The 17,880-nt window shown below is 33.8% G+C and overlaps 5 protein-coding genes across 5 annotated transcripts; 1 reads left to right on the top strand and 4 right to left on the bottom strand.

The window, feature by feature from the left end:
* Positions 1–2,775: 2,775 nt before the first annotated feature.
* Positions 2,776–4,947, bottom strand: Bm12854 (Uncharacterized protein; the record flags this gene model as incomplete). Its single annotated transcript, XM_001901062.2, has 6 exons — positions 2,776–2,896; positions 3,185–3,298; positions 3,388–3,503; positions 4,015–4,125; positions 4,362–4,492; positions 4,857–4,947. 6 exons carry the CDS (start codon positions 4,945–4,947, stop codon positions 2,776–2,778), a joined length of 684 nt encoding a protein of 227 aa, XP_001901097.2.
* Positions 4,948–5,918: 971 nt separating this feature from the next.
* On the top strand, positions 5,919–6,694 carry Bma-nxt-1 (Uncharacterized protein; the record flags this gene model as incomplete). The annotated part of the gene is made up of 2 exons (XM_001901061.2): positions 5,919–6,124; positions 6,514–6,694. 2 exons carry the CDS (start codon positions 5,919–5,921, stop codon positions 6,692–6,694), a joined length of 387 nt encoding a protein of 128 aa, XP_001901096.1.
* Positions 6,695–7,106: 412 nt separating this feature from the next.
* On the bottom strand, positions 7,107–10,019 carry Bma-ahcy-1 (Uncharacterized protein; the record flags this gene model as incomplete). The annotated part of the gene is made up of 8 exons (XM_043080285.1): positions 7,107–7,319; positions 7,567–7,689; positions 7,969–8,174; positions 8,417–8,660; positions 8,886–9,062; positions 9,281–9,409; positions 9,591–9,781; positions 9,992–10,019. 8 exons carry the CDS (start codon positions 10,017–10,019, stop codon positions 7,107–7,109), a joined length of 1,311 nt encoding a protein of 436 aa, XP_042936219.1.
* A 610-nt stretch (positions 10,020–10,629) lies between these two features.
* On the bottom strand, positions 10,630–14,674 carry Bma-cct-8 (Uncharacterized protein; the record flags this gene model as incomplete). The annotated part of the gene is made up of 10 exons (XM_001901059.2): positions 10,630–10,707; positions 11,091–11,276; positions 11,396–11,551; positions 11,862–12,074; positions 12,545–12,790; positions 13,112–13,314; positions 13,586–13,784; positions 14,072–14,283; positions 14,397–14,487; positions 14,618–14,674. The coding sequence occupies 10 exons, from the start codon at positions 14,672–14,674 to the stop codon at positions 10,630–10,632; spliced, it is 1,641 nt and encodes a 546-aa protein (XP_001901094.1).
* A 2,444-nt stretch (positions 14,675–17,118) lies between these two features.
* Positions 17,119–17,672, bottom strand: Bm12853 (Uncharacterized protein; the record flags this gene model as incomplete). Its single annotated transcript, XM_001901058.2, has 2 exons — positions 17,119–17,537; positions 17,624–17,672. The coding sequence occupies 2 exons, from the start codon at positions 17,670–17,672 to the stop codon at positions 17,119–17,121; spliced, it is 468 nt and encodes a 155-aa protein (XP_001901093.2).
* Between the last annotated feature and the right edge of the window lie 208 nt (positions 17,673–17,880).

The raw sequence follows: 17,880 nt of genomic DNA, 5'->3' as shown, positions 1-17,880 counted from the left end.
TTAATGAAGAGAGAAAGGTGGTTGAGTAGCACTTCAATTCTATGACTGTATTGAATACGGTACTGCTATTGCATTCATTGTTTTCATACGCTTTCTATTTGATTGGCATTCCTAACAACTCTACAGAAGTAAGCTGGTTATAGGAACTAGGCTTTCTGCTTCCTGTATTATGTTTATCTTTTGGTACTAAATAAACAAGTCATTGATAATCTCTCATCTGTTCTGTAATTTCTGATTATCAATTTAAGTCCATTTTATCCCTCTTCCATAATAGATGGAGTTTTCTTTTCCGGAAATGATTCAGATTTTTTCGGTCAAGAGATAGAATGATATATGAGCTATTAAAGGGTCCGATGGAAACTTAAGTCTGTGGCCCAAAAATGAATTTTTGATTAAAATACTTAAGGAATTGTTGTTAGATAATTGGGTATTTTAAGAATGTTTCCTGCAATAATGTGCTAGGAGGACAGGAGAAAAAAGAGGCCTGGAAAGGACAACAAAAAAAAAGAATGCCTATATATATATATGTATTGTATGCAAAGTATTTTAGACAAATTCACTGGAAACTCGAAGTGTTACATCTATTTCAAATTTCAAATTTACATTTAAGAAAAAAAAAAATTGAAACGGAGAGTATGAATGCTCAAAATTTGCAAATAAATAGTAGCCAGATATTCGGCATGGACATTATGCGCACAGAAAATTCAAGGAAATGGAAGGGAAAAGTCAAATATAGAAATGTTGCTCGGTCTTAGTAAAGGTAAAACACTTCATATGGCCGTGACCGGTCGTGACTGCAAAAGAATTTTCCTTTAATTTTCCTTTAATCGTTCATCCATATCTTTCTTTATCTTCTAATTTCTTTTCTACCTATCAGGGACTGATATATCCTTATAAATTTGAAAAAAGTCATAAAGAGTATAATTCTACTGAAGTATTTCGGTCGTTTATTTCCCCATCTACATCTCGAAATCCTTTTTTCATATTACAATTTGAATGACTGATTAAAGTCAGTAAGAAGTATGTCTGCAACTGAATATGTTCTTTAAGGCCTGAATGTAGAACAGATCAGGTTCGGAATCGCATCAAGGAAAGGAAAAAATTTTGTGTTATAAGTAAAGAGTAGCATGTGGAACCAACAAGGAAAGTTTCTGCGCTCATATGGGGTATATAAATATAATTATATATAACTTAACTTGAAGAACCTTTCTCAGTTAGAAAAGCTAAAATATGTAAATATTATGATATGCCAGCAATGATCAAGAAATACTCGGAGTGGAAGCAATTTTTTTCTGAACAACAATACTTTCTCTTATATGCCAAGGATAAAAACTCTCGAAGATATACAGCAAAAGAGGTAGTATACTTAAAGCACCTTAAGTATTTTCTCTGCCAAGCGCAATCGTCGCAAGCGTCGATAACAGATCAAAAGCGAAGCATATAAGCTAAAAGCTAAAGATGGTGAAGTTCAATATTAATTTTTTTAGAAATGTTTCATTATTTATCGCTTAGATGTTTAACATAAGCGCTAAACTGATCAACCAAAACAAGGTATAAACAATAAAAATGGAAAAAAGGATGAAGAACCTGATGCTTGAAGTATTTGACTACTGTAAACAATTGCTTCACACAATATTGTTGCAAAGTGCTTGAAATGTTTTGCTACGGGTCTTTTAGTTAGGAATTATCGATATTTTAGGAGAGACGGTCTTTTATTGAAGTATAAGAAAGAAGGAGATGAATCATATGTAAATACTTGAATTTTCGTTAACTGATAAGCCGTTCATCGGCTAAAAAGATTTCCATCAATTTTTTTATTTGAATGAAAAATTCTATTGCTACAACAAGCAGACTATTCCTATCACCTCCATTTAATCTTTTTCTTTCTTTTTTAATGCTTCAATGTTTCATTATAGTATAACTTTAAAAAGTACCAATGAAGTGGAAAATATAAATCAAAAAAGAATTAAAATATGAAATAGAAACAATTAAAAAAAACACGGGAAATTGGAAATGTAGAAGGAAGACGTATTCGGTATTTCGTTACTGAAAAGTAGAAATAATATGGGAACAAATAAAGATTTCTTCGTGATTACATGCTTAGGGTCTTTGATAAGAGATGCTTGTTTTGAAAAACCAAAGCAAATAACACTGCCTCTTGCTATAAATAGTGGTGGGCTATAACAATGAAGAGAAAGTGATAGGAATTTACGACAGATATAGCCTCAGGCAAGATGAATTGCTGGTCATAACTGGTCAACATAACAAAACAAATTTCCAGTTTAATGAACGTATGATAACTTTCAAAAGATTAAATAGCTAAGGAAAATTTTTGAGCGAATAGTTTGCTTGATTCATGAGTTCATTTTAGTAAACTCTTTCTCTCTTTTTTAAAGTCATTTTCAGGCACGACCAATCTTGAAGAATTATGTTATGAGAACAGATGTTCATATGAAATTGCATGTATGTTCAAACGCTTTAACAGATATTTCCAAAGGAATATATTTTAAATATTCCTATCACATATGATAAATGATGTTTTGGCTGTTTCCCCTTCATTTTCAATTGCCTTATCACAATATGCTTGCCAGTTTGCAGCACAATGATGGCCGAGATGAATCCTGTTGTTTTGATCAAATGACTATACGGTCCTGTTGACGACATAAATGTCGATTAGCACTATGTTTACATATCTGATTTATATGACAAGGCAAGAGAAATGCAGTCAAACCAAACATGAGCAATTTTAATTACAGAAATTCGTCAAAAAGCAGATCAATAATGCCTTCTTTTCTTGATCAATGACTTTTTCCTTTGGAAACCGTTCTCATCCTCTTTTTCCGATGATGCGGATGCCATTACGGAACGTGATATCTCACTTTCTTCTGACATATTCCTTTAAGTTAAGGAGTATAAATCAATGAATTCAAATTGAATAGATAGTGAATTAAAAGCAGCAGAGAAGGAAGAATAGGAAAATAAGATGGAATAGAGAAAACATTTGTAGGAAGAAGAACAAATTGTTGCCAACCTAATTGTAGGTAAGAAGCCCGAATGGTACTGCAAAACTGCAATAAATTACGATTATCTGAAAGGTCGTGAATTGACATTAGCTAGGTTTGACCAGTTTAAAAGTCCTGCACTCCCTCCATTAACCCTATTAAAATATGCACAAAAAATATACCTGAGTGGTTTCACTTCATCGACACTAGTTTCAGTGTCAAGATTCGATTTAGTAAATTTTACAGACTCTGCCTCTTTGAAACTATTTTGCTGACCCAAATATATCTGCATCAGTCTGAAGTTAAAAAGAAATTAAATTGACTATGCACCATTTTTTTCGTTTCTTTTGTTCCTTTCTTTCATCGATCAGAAATGCAGCACAACCTTCCAGATGCATATGGTTTGGATGAGCTTATTTGACAGTTTTGTTTTCGTCGTAAAACGTAGCTGAGAAATATGATAAACATTGTTAGGATGACAATGCTTGGGATTGAAATTATCTGTAAAGTAATGATTAAATGGGATAGCATTCACATCTTGAAGCTTGTTTGAAAAATAAGCAAAAAAGTAGATATTGAGGATGAATCAAATGGAACCAGACAGTATTAGAGAATATATCTACATCAAGACATGGATATCTTGACTAGTTATGTTATTTCCACACTTATCACTTTTCTTTCCAAAATTCTACATCATTTTTACTGGACTGAATAATCACAAGGACTCGGATCAAAGCGCTGCTTCATTTTATTGGTCGGTATCATCTAACGGAATTTTAATAGATATATGATGTCTAAAAGCATGTGATACCTAATGATGCAGATATTTTTTACTCATCATGTCAACTGATAACTCGCAGAACCGTTTGTTGAATGAAAAGCAATCACTATCCACTTTCAAAGTTTCTCCACTTAAAACATCAGTTTTTTTTTCAGAGAAATTCAATTAACATACTATTTCTTGTTAGTAATTAAATGTCCACAATTAAAAATGAGAGAAAAATAAACTAACAACAATAAAAATAAGAAGTGAAACACATAACCATCCGATGCAGAATCTCTGAGTACTGCTATTCCTCGCCGTGGTGATTTGTGTTTTGATTGTTTTGAATACTACAATCCGCTGCAAGTTTCATGTACATGAAGTGGACAATAATCCTTACTTTCTGCTTTTCAGTCAAGTTCTTTTCTATTTCTTGTTTCATACAAATAAAATTTCATCTCCAGTTTAGTTAGAAAATTAAAAATATGTATCAGTCAGTAATAATAAAATGCGCAGCGATAGTTTGCTTGTAGTGAAACTTTTTTTGTGTAGAAATCAAAAAAAAAAAGATGAAAATAATGAGAAGAAATAATCACCAAGCCATTCGTTTTACTGTCTGTTTCATTCAGTGTCATATTATTATTAAGACTTACGTCCGATTGTTCAATATTTCTACCTGTTTTTGGCACTTCTTCAAGTGATGTAATTGATTCCTCACTGGTTGCAGCTTAAAATGAATAGAGTACAAGCAAAATGAATGTGATAGGAATTAAGAATTAAATTGATTTGGAATTCAAAAACTGCTTCAAAGTTCATTAGAGGAAGAGAACAGCAAACTGTAATGGATTAAACTAAGTGATCATATAGTAAACAAACTGAACTACTGGAAAATGTTGAGTAGAAATTGATGCTAAAGATTTCTTGATCATATACAGTGGCATATCTAAACTCTGTGGCTAACATATTTAAAAAGTTTGATGAAAGAGCTCTTGGCTAGATAAGAGATCATATGCATGAAAGAATTTTCTTTCGAACGAAATTCGAAGGCGAAAGAAGAAATGAAGAAAACAGTTAAAAGAATATGAAATTACCAGTGAAAAAGATAGATAATAATAGAATGAATGCCAGGAACAAATTTTGTTCCGAATCCTTTGACCGACAATTGGTATTGCCTGTGATCATCGCTCCAGATAAGCCCACGGGACTTCTCAAACACTATAACAATACATTTTTAAAACAAAAAAATTTATGCAGGTAATGATAAGCCTCTTTCCCGTTAATTTGCATATACAGAAGAAAAAATTAACATGAAACAAATGAACGAAAAGCTTTGTTACATTTTCTGAGTGTTTGAGAACTATCAAGTAACATTTTATTTATATATTAGTAGTAAGTAGTTCAGGAGTGATAATTTTAAGAGTAATATCACTCACTTTAAAATTCACTCTAACACTAAGAAATAACTGCTGGCAAATCATTAATTTGAAATAGTTAAACCGAAACAATTACTTTAGCACAAATTCAAATACAAATCGGTCTTGGAACGAGTACTTGTCTGTTAATAGTAGCTTTATGGCGAAAACTTTCCGTCAATGTAGTGTTTGCTTTGTTTCGTATGTGTTCTTATTTAGAGATAAGTTGAGACGTTGGTGGTGCGGGGTATACGTGTCCACGTTTACTTACTACTAGTCTAAGATGGCGTGACCTTGAAGAGTATGCTTCCTTAATGTTCATTTGCTGCTGGTATGGATGACGTTGAGAGCTTTAAACAAATTCTTGCTCATAATAAAAAGTAACTGTACTTCTTCTACTATAATTTGTTGTCAAATTGATTCAGTAGATGTGGAAAAATGTTAGCATTATTTTTTTAATTGACACATTACTCTGCAGTGGTATTGGTGTAATTGCGGTATTTCTGTTTGGATGTTTGTTCCTTTCTTTGGATTATCCCTGAGGGTAGTGGTGTATTACGTTATTAATGAAAGACTGTTACTTCGTTGAGTTCTTAATACCATGGCTCACATTGGCTTACAGATTTCGTAATGTATGCTAAAACATGATGCAGCCTTGTCATCGGGAATGGCATGATTAACATTCTTGGATTATAGGCCTTTAATGAACTGATAGGAACTTCTCCAATTATAAGAATTTTGATGTCAAAATTGGCAGTAGAAGATGAGACGGCGTGTACAGCAGCAAAGAAATTCACGGACTTATTTTACGATGCCGTTGATCGAAAACGAAATAAGATGAATTTCTTGTACACTGATGGAGCCATGCTTGTTTGGAATGGTAACGCCTTACGGGGAGTGGAAATTATCGCCAAGTTCTATGATAGCTTGCCGAATTCTACCCACACGTGAGTTTTGCCTCAGCACATCCTTCATTTTTTATCATATTTATGTCCTAGGAATGAAGTTGTTTATCGAAAAACTTAACTTTTTACATTAGTATTTGTGTTTTAGTTCACTCTTGTTTTCTTTCTATATATGGTAGTTTTTTTTTGTTCGTTTGTTTTTTTTTTTTTTTTTTTTTTTTTTTTTTTTTTTTTTGCAGTGCTGAGTACAACATTCACCAAGGGAAAAATCATGAAAAAGAGTCGTTTACAGACGAGAGCAATCATTCCGTACAGGATTTGTTTGCTTTTAACTAATGGAAATTGGGAACTTTAGAAAATTCCAAGATAATATTGATCTCAGTGAAGCACTGACTGGTCACATTTTTCAAAATTGATTCGGATATTTTCAGGTTGGAATCACTAGATTGCCAATATATCGATAGTTCTGATCAAGCGCGTCCGTTGGTGGTCCTTGCAGTTGGGAAAGTTGTTCTTGGTCAAATGACACATGCTTTTACGCAAACACTAGTTTTGACATTAGAGGATGAAAAATATAAAATATTGAGCGACCGATTCCGCTTCGTTGATTGACATCTCATATCTCTTTTCTCAAAGTTATTGTATACATGAACAAGACTGAAGTTTTCCAAGGATCATTACTAATAATTTTTTTGTTTATGCTATTCTCATTGCATGTATATGGAAGTCTAGAACCAAAACATCGGGATCAAAAAAATTGACATATTAAATGAATCTCAGGAAGCCTTTGTGAAATCTGTTGTGTGCATATCAAAATTTAAATGAATTTTACTATACACTCTATACTGTGCCGTATGCTATCAATAAAAACAAGTATTTATTTTACTGAAATGTGGCATGTAAAACGGGACATACTGTATTACATTGACTTAAAACGTAACAGTCTGTAAACAAGGAAATGAGTTATCAACAATTTTAGTCAAAACAATGAAGCAACGGGAACAAGGAATAGTCGTACATTCAATCAGTAACGGTAATGGTCTGGTTTGTATGGTCCTTCGATAGGTATGCCAAGATATTCAGCTTGCTCTGGTGTTAATTTTGTTAGTTCTACGCCAAGTTTTTTTAGATGGAGCCGTGCAACTTCTTCATCCAATATTTTTGGCAACACATGGACGCCGATGCTGTATTGGTGCGGAGTTCCATGTTTTGTAAATAATTCAATTTGTGCCAACACCTGCAGCTCAGAAAGTACTACAGAGAGAAGAAGAGGGGAAGAAGTTATAAAGTGTCTGATAAGTTGAGGATTTGGAACTGATTACATGAACATGTCAAAAACACAAATTAACTTTAATTGATTCAGTTCAATTGATCCACCAGTTTTCAGTGAACTTAGACTTGCATTATTAACACTGAAATATGGTTTAGAATTTCAAATTATAACTCTCATTATTAAAGGGTATGACACCTAAATATAAAACAACCTGATTTGTAAACGACGTGCTCATAACAAATGATGGATGACCTGTAGCGCAACCCAAATTGCATAATCGCCCTTCTGCTAACACTATGATGTGCCTACCATTCCTCAACTGATATCTATCAACCTGCAACGGCTATTTATTACCCGAAAGAATAATGAACTCGAAATCGGGAGAATAACACAAAATGCACATTTTACATAGTACATAGTACCAGAGTATAGTAAAACATGCATAGTACATAGCTACACAGTAACAAAAGAGCCAAAACATGAATAAAATAAGATCATCTCTTTTACCCAAATCTTTCCCTAAAAGCATCTGAAAAAAAGTTCGGGACATTGAAGTTTATCTTCTTTGATGGTTTTAATTATTATTGATTTGAACAGAGACTGAACAAAATACCTGAGGTTTTATTGTATCTCGGCTTATCGCATTGGTATTTAACCAATTTACATCAATTTCGACATCGAAATGTCCAATATTGCAGACAATTGCATCTTCGGGCATTTCAATCATATGTTCTTTTCGAACAACGCATTTGCAACCAGTTGTAGTGACTACGATATTTGCTATTGATGCTACATGTTCCAAGGTTTTAACTTCATATCCTGAATATAAAATTATTTTTCTCCAAAAGTTTTTCGAACATAAATAAAGTGAAAGTGACGTACCTATTATATATCAATACTTTTTACAGTGATTACTGACCTACAAGATCTCACCTCCCATATTGTCCCATCTTAGTGGAATTATTTGCGCTTAATTATATAGTGAGATACAAAAACTCAAATTATAACACTCATTATCAAACTCTAAAAACCGTATTACAAATGATTAATGAATATAGTACCTTCCATAGCAGCCTGTAAAGCGTTGATCGGATCAATTTCAGTGACAATTACTCGTGCTCCAAATGCTCTTAATGAAGCAGCAGCTCCTTTCCCAACGTCTCCGTAACCTGCTACAACGGCAACCTTTCCAGCAACCATTACATCTGTTGCTCGTTTGATACCATCTGGTAGTGACTCTCGAATCCCATAGAGATTATCGAATTTTGATTTGGTGACACTATCGTTCACATTGATTGCTGGTACCTGAATAGGAAAGAGAAACTACAAATGTACAGAAGAGCATATAGAATGCTGGAAGCTACATATTAATATTTACACCACTCAGAATGCATGTAGATTAACAAAAAAGTAAGAATGACTTGATGATATAGCGCAGTTTATAAGATGACCCAATCAGATAATACCATGGTTATATAAACTATATTGGAAGCGTAAACTAATAATTTGATTTTTCCAAAAAAAAGTAACCTTCAATTTTCCTGCAGCGAACATTTTAGACAGATTGTGTACGCCTGTCGTAGTTTCTTCACTAAGACCATAAATTCCAGACAAGTATTGAGGAAATTTTTCATGCACGATATTAGTTAAATCGCCTCCATCATCCAGAATCATATTCAAGTACTGATCATCATTAAATCTCAACGTCTGGAATTTTTTGAGTTAACCTAAGTAGTAAGAATACTTACTCAAGATTACATTATGTTCTCAAAACACATCATGCAGATATTATCAAATGTAATATGTGAAAATTAGAGAGTTAGCAGGAAGTGAAAAGAACTTTTCTACCAGACCTTTTCTGACAAAAAAAGTAAACAACTGCAAAAAATTGGATTGAAAACCAGTTCACATTTTCGAATAATTACCTGTAAAATACACCATTCATACTCTTCTTCTGTTTCTCCTTTCCACGCATATACAGGAATACCTTGTTTTGCTATAGCAGCTGCGGCATGATCCTGCGTTGAAAATATGTTACATGACGACCACTGAACCTAAAAATAAAAGTCAATATTTACTAAAATTTAATAGTCTAATAAATAAAAAAATCATCTATTATAAATTTATCATTATTTTTAGTCTACTCTCTGGTACTACTGCTTTATTATTTTCAATATAAAATTAGCACAGATAGATTCAAATAATTTCTGAAACAAAAAAGAAAAAAAATCATACTTCAGCACCAAGTTCCACTAATGTTTCAATCAGAACAGCAGTTTGAACGGTCATATGTAAACAACCAGCAATACGGGCTCCTTTCAGCGGTTTCAGTGACCCATATTTCTTGCGCATCGCCATTAAACCAGGCATTTCATTTTCAGCCAATCGTATTTCCTTGCGTCCAAATTCGGCCAGGCTTATATCAGCTAAATACAATTAATCACTTAAAACTAATTAAAATCAGCAAATGACTCCTTCATTTACGATTATTAACTTGTTTAAACTTACTATAGATACTAATAGCTTTTCAAATCTACACAACGCAACACCCTGCACCCAGATACAAATAAATGAGATGACAAAGTTGCTTCAATCTGAAAAATTTTCAAGTTAAATTAAGACATAAAACAACTTACCAACTTTATATGGAGGTTTGGAAGACATTGAGAACAAGCTTCCGAATTAATAAAATAAATCTAGAGCGTCCAATGACAATGGCAATGTGATCTATTAATTATGGTGCTTCACAGCTGCAAGATCTCATAAAAGCTGTTACGAAACATATACTGATAGCCTTCCAAAGAAAATGCACATAGTCCCCACTATTCAGTGAGATTTCTGGCATAACGTCCACATATTAAAGCAACTTTTTTTTTTTTTTTGGAGGGGAAGAGGGTAAGGCAATTGTTTGTTTTATTAACAATACATAAATGTTAAGATGTAAATGAAATGTACATGTTAGCAACTGAATATTACCGACCTTAATAAAAATTCTGAAGTAAAATCTTTCGTAAAATTTATGAAAAGATAAAAATGTTTCTCTTTGAATTCGTGTAATTGCTGACATGTAAATGGAAATTGTGAGACGCAGAATGGGAACTGCACAGTTATTTAACAAATTATTTTGGTTTTAAAAATGCTTTTATTGAACAATCAAAATCTTGTCATTTTTGAAATAACATAAAGTAAATATGGAATAACGATATTTCAATTTTCAGATTTCCATCCTTCAACAAATCAGACAATATTCGTAAATGAATTAAAATATTTCAGATCAATCATCGTCTGCTTCATCAGCTGGTTTCGGTGGTCGTGGTGCTGGGCCTCCACTCGATTGTTTGGACATAATAATCTGAAAATTTGATAAATTTACACCATACCAAAGTGCGAAAATTAGGGATGAAACTATCTTACTAATTTCGTCTAAATATTCTAGTTTATCACTTATCTGTCTCAGAAGCAAATTTGACAACTAAGATAATTTAGATTTAATTCGGAAACTCTCCTCTTACATCGATTCTGGTGATGAGTTGATCCATAGCCACCAGAAATATTAAAAAAAGGAACAATGTAATGCAGTGAAATGAGAGAAACCTCAAATTACGTTACAAGTTGTAGTTAATACTGCTAACATAAAATGTAAAAGTTTTTATGGAGTGTATTCAAAGACTACTCACTGAACAGTGTTTAATCAGTATCAAAAATTTATCCCTTCGAAGGCAGTTAGGTACAAACTTGGTCTATTTTCAGAATGGTAATTGCAGCATCAGAAGCTAATTTTATAGCAGATTTTTTGCCACTGTATAGATCGTAGATGTCTGCCTCTACAGCATCCATTATATCTCCAGAGAGAAGATCAATTCCGGCGTTTCTTTGACCGTCTTGATGAGCAGCATAAATTTTAGAAAGTATTTCAGTTGGCTGAAACATTAAAGAAGAATATAGTAGATGAAAAAATTTATGTGCGACTTATTATTGAGATATCTTTTATAAACCAGTCATTCCAAAAAAATGAACGGTTGTACATTAAATTCGCTTACATCTAATCCAGCATTTTCGGCAATTTGTTTTGGCAGAGCTTCTAGGGCATGTGCAAATTTTTTGATTGAATACTGTTCAAGTCCAGCACACTTCTCACCGAACGATTCTATTTGTCGAGCCAATTCAACCTCGACAGCTCCAGCACCAGGAAGCAACTATAATGCAAAGAACTGATTCGCTTTTAACTGAAGTATAAAAATTTATTATCAGCACTACCTAACTAATTATGAAGCGCTCGCTATCAACAACTAAATGCTATATTAAGTAATAGTGGGTTTCCCGAAAAGATAGCGAGAGCTGTTAAATTATCCGTTCCATTTACCCATGGTCAACCTGAAATGGTCAGAACAATTAGATGACCAATACACATATTTTTGAAAGTTAATCAAAAAAAATTTATTCAATCAGTTTAGATTTTGAACTGTGCCTCAATCCATTGCTTTCAAAAAAAAAAGGAGTACAAACCTGGCAATCTCTTGTAAGTGCTTTGTAAGTATTAATTGCATCGTCAATGGCTCTCTCAATGTCATCCATTCGAGAATGACTTGAGCCTCTGATAACGATTGTGGCAACATGTCCGCGTTCACTGAATTTATCGAATATCGTCACTTCCGTCTCGCCTATTTCGTCAGTATATACTCGATCACATTCGCCAAAAGAAGTTCGTGGTGGAACACACTAAAGATAGACTATGAGATTTCAAAAACTGATCAGTTTTATGACTAGAATCAGATATAATGAAGATAAAAATCAGAAATAATTATGTCATTGCTTGCTTAAAAATAAAATTTAACAAATTTAGACATCTTCAAAGTAATCCATGATTATTCATAATTTTGTATTTTATACATTGACAAATCAATGTATTTATTGCAGTTATTGTCAATTTAATATTTTTGCATTCTTGCTTTAACTGTTTCCTTATTCCAACGCTACAGAACACATGCCATAGTGCACAATTCAAATCAATTTTCTATTCATCAAATTTAGTTAATAAGTGATGGCACTGTTTCAATATTCACTAAACTAAAATGCAATTGAAATTTGATAATAAAGAGGAATTGAAACTTAAGAGACAAAACACCGCAGAAACCATATTTTCAACAAACTACTTAAGTATAAAAGTTCGACGTAGTACAAAAACTTACTACTCGCGCCTGCGCTTGAGCTCCAGTGGTACGACACAATCTTCTGAGGTCGAATTTCGAGGTCAGTCTAACACCCATAATTTTGTATTTGTTTAAAAAGTGAATATAAAGATCACCAAATTTTCCTGCTGCTACCACAACATTAACGCCATTCTCAGCCAGAGCTTTAACAATAGTTTCCACCTCAGCTTCTTCTCCAGCACTAAATTTCAGCAATTCATCGGCACTTTCCAGTAAAACTGTACCCTGGAAATTAAAACTCACTGCATTCACACGGAAAGTTCCTGCATAAAAATCAGAAGTATAAATCATGAATGTATGTATTTTCTGATGCTGATAACTGGACAACCAAATCCCAACAGTCACTAATATCAGCAGGACGACCAATATACCATAAGTTTTTTCGATGATCTAGAGAGCTAAATCCTAATAATATGCTGTTTCTTTCTATACTTACAGAGATATTTGCAGCTACTGAATAACACACATAAAACTATGTTTCCTTCCACAGAAAATTTTTACATCTCTCATTGAATTCGTGAAACACATAATTTCTATTGTGATTACCTTCGTTTCTGTTTGTGTCAAATCAAATGGAGAAGTGTACACAACAATTCTGGCTTTATCCACTTTCTTGATTTCACCCTCAGCTCCACGTTGAAAAATCATTCCATTCATAGTTTTTGACGACTGCACAGATGAACCAAGAATTTTGCATACACGAATATTATCCACGTTGAAATTATAAGTGTTCGTTGGTACAATTTGAACTAAAATTAATCTTTTGTACTATACAAAATGATCATCTGATCACTTTATTCAATTGTGAAGAAATAACTTTTTTTTTGGAACAAAATTTCAAGTTGTATAAATTTCAAATCATATTTTGTGTGATTTACTATTTACCATTTTCTATCACTTAAAGAATCAATTCTTGTATATTACCCATTATCACTAGCAATATAAAAAAAAGTTAGACTAACAATACATATTCATATCTTAACACGTTTGATATATGATACAAAACCGCAAGCGACCTACCACAAGCTCTGGCAACTAGATCTGCAAGAAAATCAACGTTGTCATATTGCTTCGACATAATTGCAGATTTCAAATACTTCTGTACCACTTTAATATCCCGTAGATCGTCAGCTTTCTTAACGACTAGTGACGGCAATATTTCCAGTGTTTTGTCTAACGCACTCTCATATCCATCAGCAATTTCGGAAGGATTCAAACCCTATAAATTTTCTTAATCGAAAGAAAAAACCATTGCTAAAGATAAAACTTCAGCAATAATAAAATGAAATACATAGATTTTTTTCAATCAATCTTGAACTTCTTAAATTTGCTGAGAAAAAAGTATGCCAGAATATAACCGTACTTTTATCGCTAAGTTTCTTGTGGATTTATTTTCACAGCTGTATGTCCCACTTATACCAATTTGGAATGGTCAAGAAGTTAGCAACACGAATCTAATAATCTCGATGATCAAATAATAAATTACTATCAGAATCAAATAATCACCATGTTCAACAGCTGAGATGCATGCTCTAGTAATGCAGCACCGAAAATAACCACTGTATTCGTGCCATCACCAATCTGTTTCTCTTGCATTTGAGTGGCCATAACAAGCATTTTTGCTGCTGGATGTTGTACTTCAAGTTCTTTCAAGATTGTTCCGGCATCATTCGTTACAAACAACTTTTCGATATGATTGATCATCATTTTGTTCATACCTGAACATTTCTGCTACTTGATATATGCAGCGCAATGGCATAATTCAAACCTCAGTCAAGAATTTCCTTCATACTTAATTTTACATTCAGTTTGAGTAAATTAACTGAATTACCACTTGGTCCAAATGCTGATTGGATTTGAGAAGAAAGTTCAGTGCATGCCTCAATATTACGTTGTACAGCTTCTTCAGTACCTTTGAAATGCTGAAAACCATCCCAAATATATCAATACACTCAAAAAAGGAAAAAGACAAAGATAACTGCAAGAGAAACCAAGTTTTGTATGAAGTGCAAAATGCGGTGATTTATAAGCCTTATGCTTCGTAACAAATACCTGTGCACCTTCTTTTAGGAAACGAGCGTATCCAGATTTCGGGATTACCATAGCCATTCTCTCTATCTGAAGAATGTAGACAAAATTAGCTGCAGGAAGGAACAGTTAAAGCATATATTTCTTACGTCCTAAGAACGGATCAGATGGCCAATCCATGCACACCTCAAACGTCCTTTCATAACTACCACCTTTCTAACAACATTTCACTACCCTACCTAATTGTCGGGCAAACCGCAAAATGCCGGCCCGGCGCAAAATGCCAGTTTAGCTGGTATCCTTTATCGGGAAGGGGGTGGAATAATGTAGATTTTCCGCCCAGGTAAGACTGCCGTGAGTTAAAGAGCCTTTTGGCGACGATATACTTATAAACTTATAAAACGCAACTATACCAAGTATGACATAAAGACCGGACGAAGTGGCTGGGTAAATAAAGTCTTGATAGCCGTAATCAGTCGGTCTCCCCCTTTATCTATTTACTGTCACAAATTAAGCAGCATTAACAAATTGGATGTGTAATCAATAAGAAAAGCACCAGTACTTGTTTTATTAAATCAGAGAACTATTTTGATACAAATTGCTACGAATTTTTCTTAGTATGCGAATCAGAAGTATTAGCTTAAAAGCTACAGAATACAACAAGATTGCTTGCGTTGGGGAAAACTATGGTAACATATTTTTGTTGTTATCGTAATCCATAACGTCGGCAATATCTTTATTGTTTTGTACGGTATCGTGTAGTATTGCGTTTATACAACAACAGAAAGGAAATGAACACATAGTAGATATTAAATTATACAATAATCCGCTGAATGTTCATTAAGTTGTCGTGCTTTTACATCACTATCGAATCTGTGATGAACTGACGTCCGTGTTGTTCAATTCAAAGTCGAATGTGTCGAATCTGTCAGAAACTACCGAATGGAATAAGTCGAAGCTGAAATGCCTCTATTGATTTAACAGAAGGATTTGAGAGCACTTTTGAACAGAGAATTCTTTTAAATCCTTTTTTATCGGTGACCTCTATCTGCAGGTCGGCTTCTTGTCACTCGTGTCCTGATGACCGGATGTGTTGCTATAGTTATAGGTTTCACCCTTCCTTAATCTCTATCGTGTCGTTTCACGCTTGGTTACTTCTGTTTACTTATATCTAGATCGACATGTAGCTTATCTGGTATACATATTTATTTCAACTTACTGACTCCTTTGAAACTGTCTATCCAGCTATTTGGTCCGCTATATGCAACTAATTATATTTTGGGCTTGCCGACAGCTTGGCTAATTTCAAACATTCTGAAATTCACTAACAAAAATTAAATAATCGATGTGTTAGTTGCATCTTAAGGTCATCTAACGAATTGCATTTTGAGCGAAATGAAGGTCAAGATTTGCAAAAAAGAGAACCATATGCGATACATTGGATGAATTCAATGAAATCTCGCATGCGTGATTTTGCGTGGAAAAGTGCATTTGATCACCCGGTCCGTCGATGACAGTAATTTCACTGGCATGATAAAGCACAATGCTCTTTCCTAAATAACTCTCAGTAAAACTATTTCTTAAACAGTTGCTGATTACATGATTTTATTAATCGAGGAGAAACTAAAAAGTACGTGGGATGCTAACCCGCGAATTTGATTGATCAAATATAGCGATTGTCAGTTGTAATATGGCATTACTCTGCTGTCTTAGCAATAAAGTAATCTACAATTGGTTAGGTTTCTCAATTATCTCATATGCAAACAATTCTGATTCAATGATTACAAAACTCTAAATGCAGAATGTAGGTCAATAAATGCTATTTGTTATCTATTATGATTATTTATCATAACAATGCAGGTTACAGAGGAAGATAATTTATAAAGCTCAAATTGTAATTAAATTCTTGTCCTGTATAGAATGGAAATTGTATGAAGCTGATTATTGCCATATCATGATGTGTTGTTACTATCATATCAATGATAAAAGACTCATTTTATAATTAAAATCGATCATAAACAGCGTCAGAAGTGAAGTAGACGTTGAATTGTTATTACCATATCACAATGTGTTGCTGTTATCATATCAACAGTGAAAGAAAGCCATCGTTTTATTTTTGTGGATTAACGTCTGTATTTCACGACACGCAGTTATTCAGGAAGGAAATGAGGCTCCATTTTTGATGTTCGACGATCAAAAATGAATTACAACAAAGAGTAGTAGTGAAAATCTGAAGTGTTTTCCGCTAAATATCTTCTGTCGATTTTTATAAGCCAAATGTGAAATAAGTTGCCAAGAACTGAATAGCCAGATGTATCATGTAACCTAAACAATATTGCTTATTTTTAAAATTTCTCTGCTGCTTCATATGACCAATCGATGCACATACCGAGGCGCCTACTTTTGTATTTTTAAAAGCATGCGTGATGCGAATAGTTTAGTGACACAATCACGCTGCACGATAGCTTCTGCAAGCTGCAGAAGGTATTGCAGAGGGTACTTTTTTTGGTGACAGTTCATTGAAGCTAACTGATTGGAAGCATACCTCCAGTACTTTGTGCACCGTCACTTTCTTTAGTCGTCGGTATGTCTGCTTCCGTTGCGACGACTCCAGCTTCTGCCACTGCCTCCTTCGCAATCGCTATTGTGCTTGGTACTGTCCCAATGTCCGCTACTGTCTGTCCTTCTGTCTTCTGTCCGGTCGTCTGTTTTACTGTCTCCATTGTTCCTTCGGTTACATTTCCTCCCTGTCCGGTGAGTGCATCTTTTTCCGTTCCAGTGACTTCAGTTCCAGTAACAGGATTTTCGTCCGCTTTGGCTTCGGCGTCTTCGGCGAATGATGCTGCTCCTCTCTTCTCAATGGTTTTAAACATCGTATTTGGCTTGCCTGAGTTAATTACTTTAAACTGTCCATATGTTTTCTCTTCATTTCGTCCATCTTTTGCTGTAATGAAGTTAGTAAAGTAAGAAATATTATCGCTAATTCATTAACTTCACTAACTCACTAAGAAGACACCGATTCTTGCTTACTGCGTCTATTTCCATAACTTTCGCTTCCGCATAGCAAAATGAACATCATGATGAAAAGAGTCGTTGGAACTGCCATTACGCCGGTAGTGAACAATGACAGATCAAACAAATTAATACTTCTTATAATCTTGTCAACTGCTCACCATATTTATCAAATTTGCATATTTGGTGGAAATAATTATAAATCATTTCGAGAATTCCCATAATACATCCATCTGTATGAGTAATTATGAAAGTGACATCAATTTCAGTGTATT

This window comes from Brugia malayi (assembly GCF_000002995.4).
Source record: "Brugia malayi strain FR3 genome assembly, contig: Bm_v4_Chr3_scaffold_001, whole genome shotgun sequence".
Lineage (NCBI taxonomy): Eukaryota > Metazoa > Nematoda > Chromadorea > Rhabditida > Onchocercidae > Brugia > Brugia malayi.
This window is presented reverse-complemented; position numbering and strand designations above follow the sequence as displayed.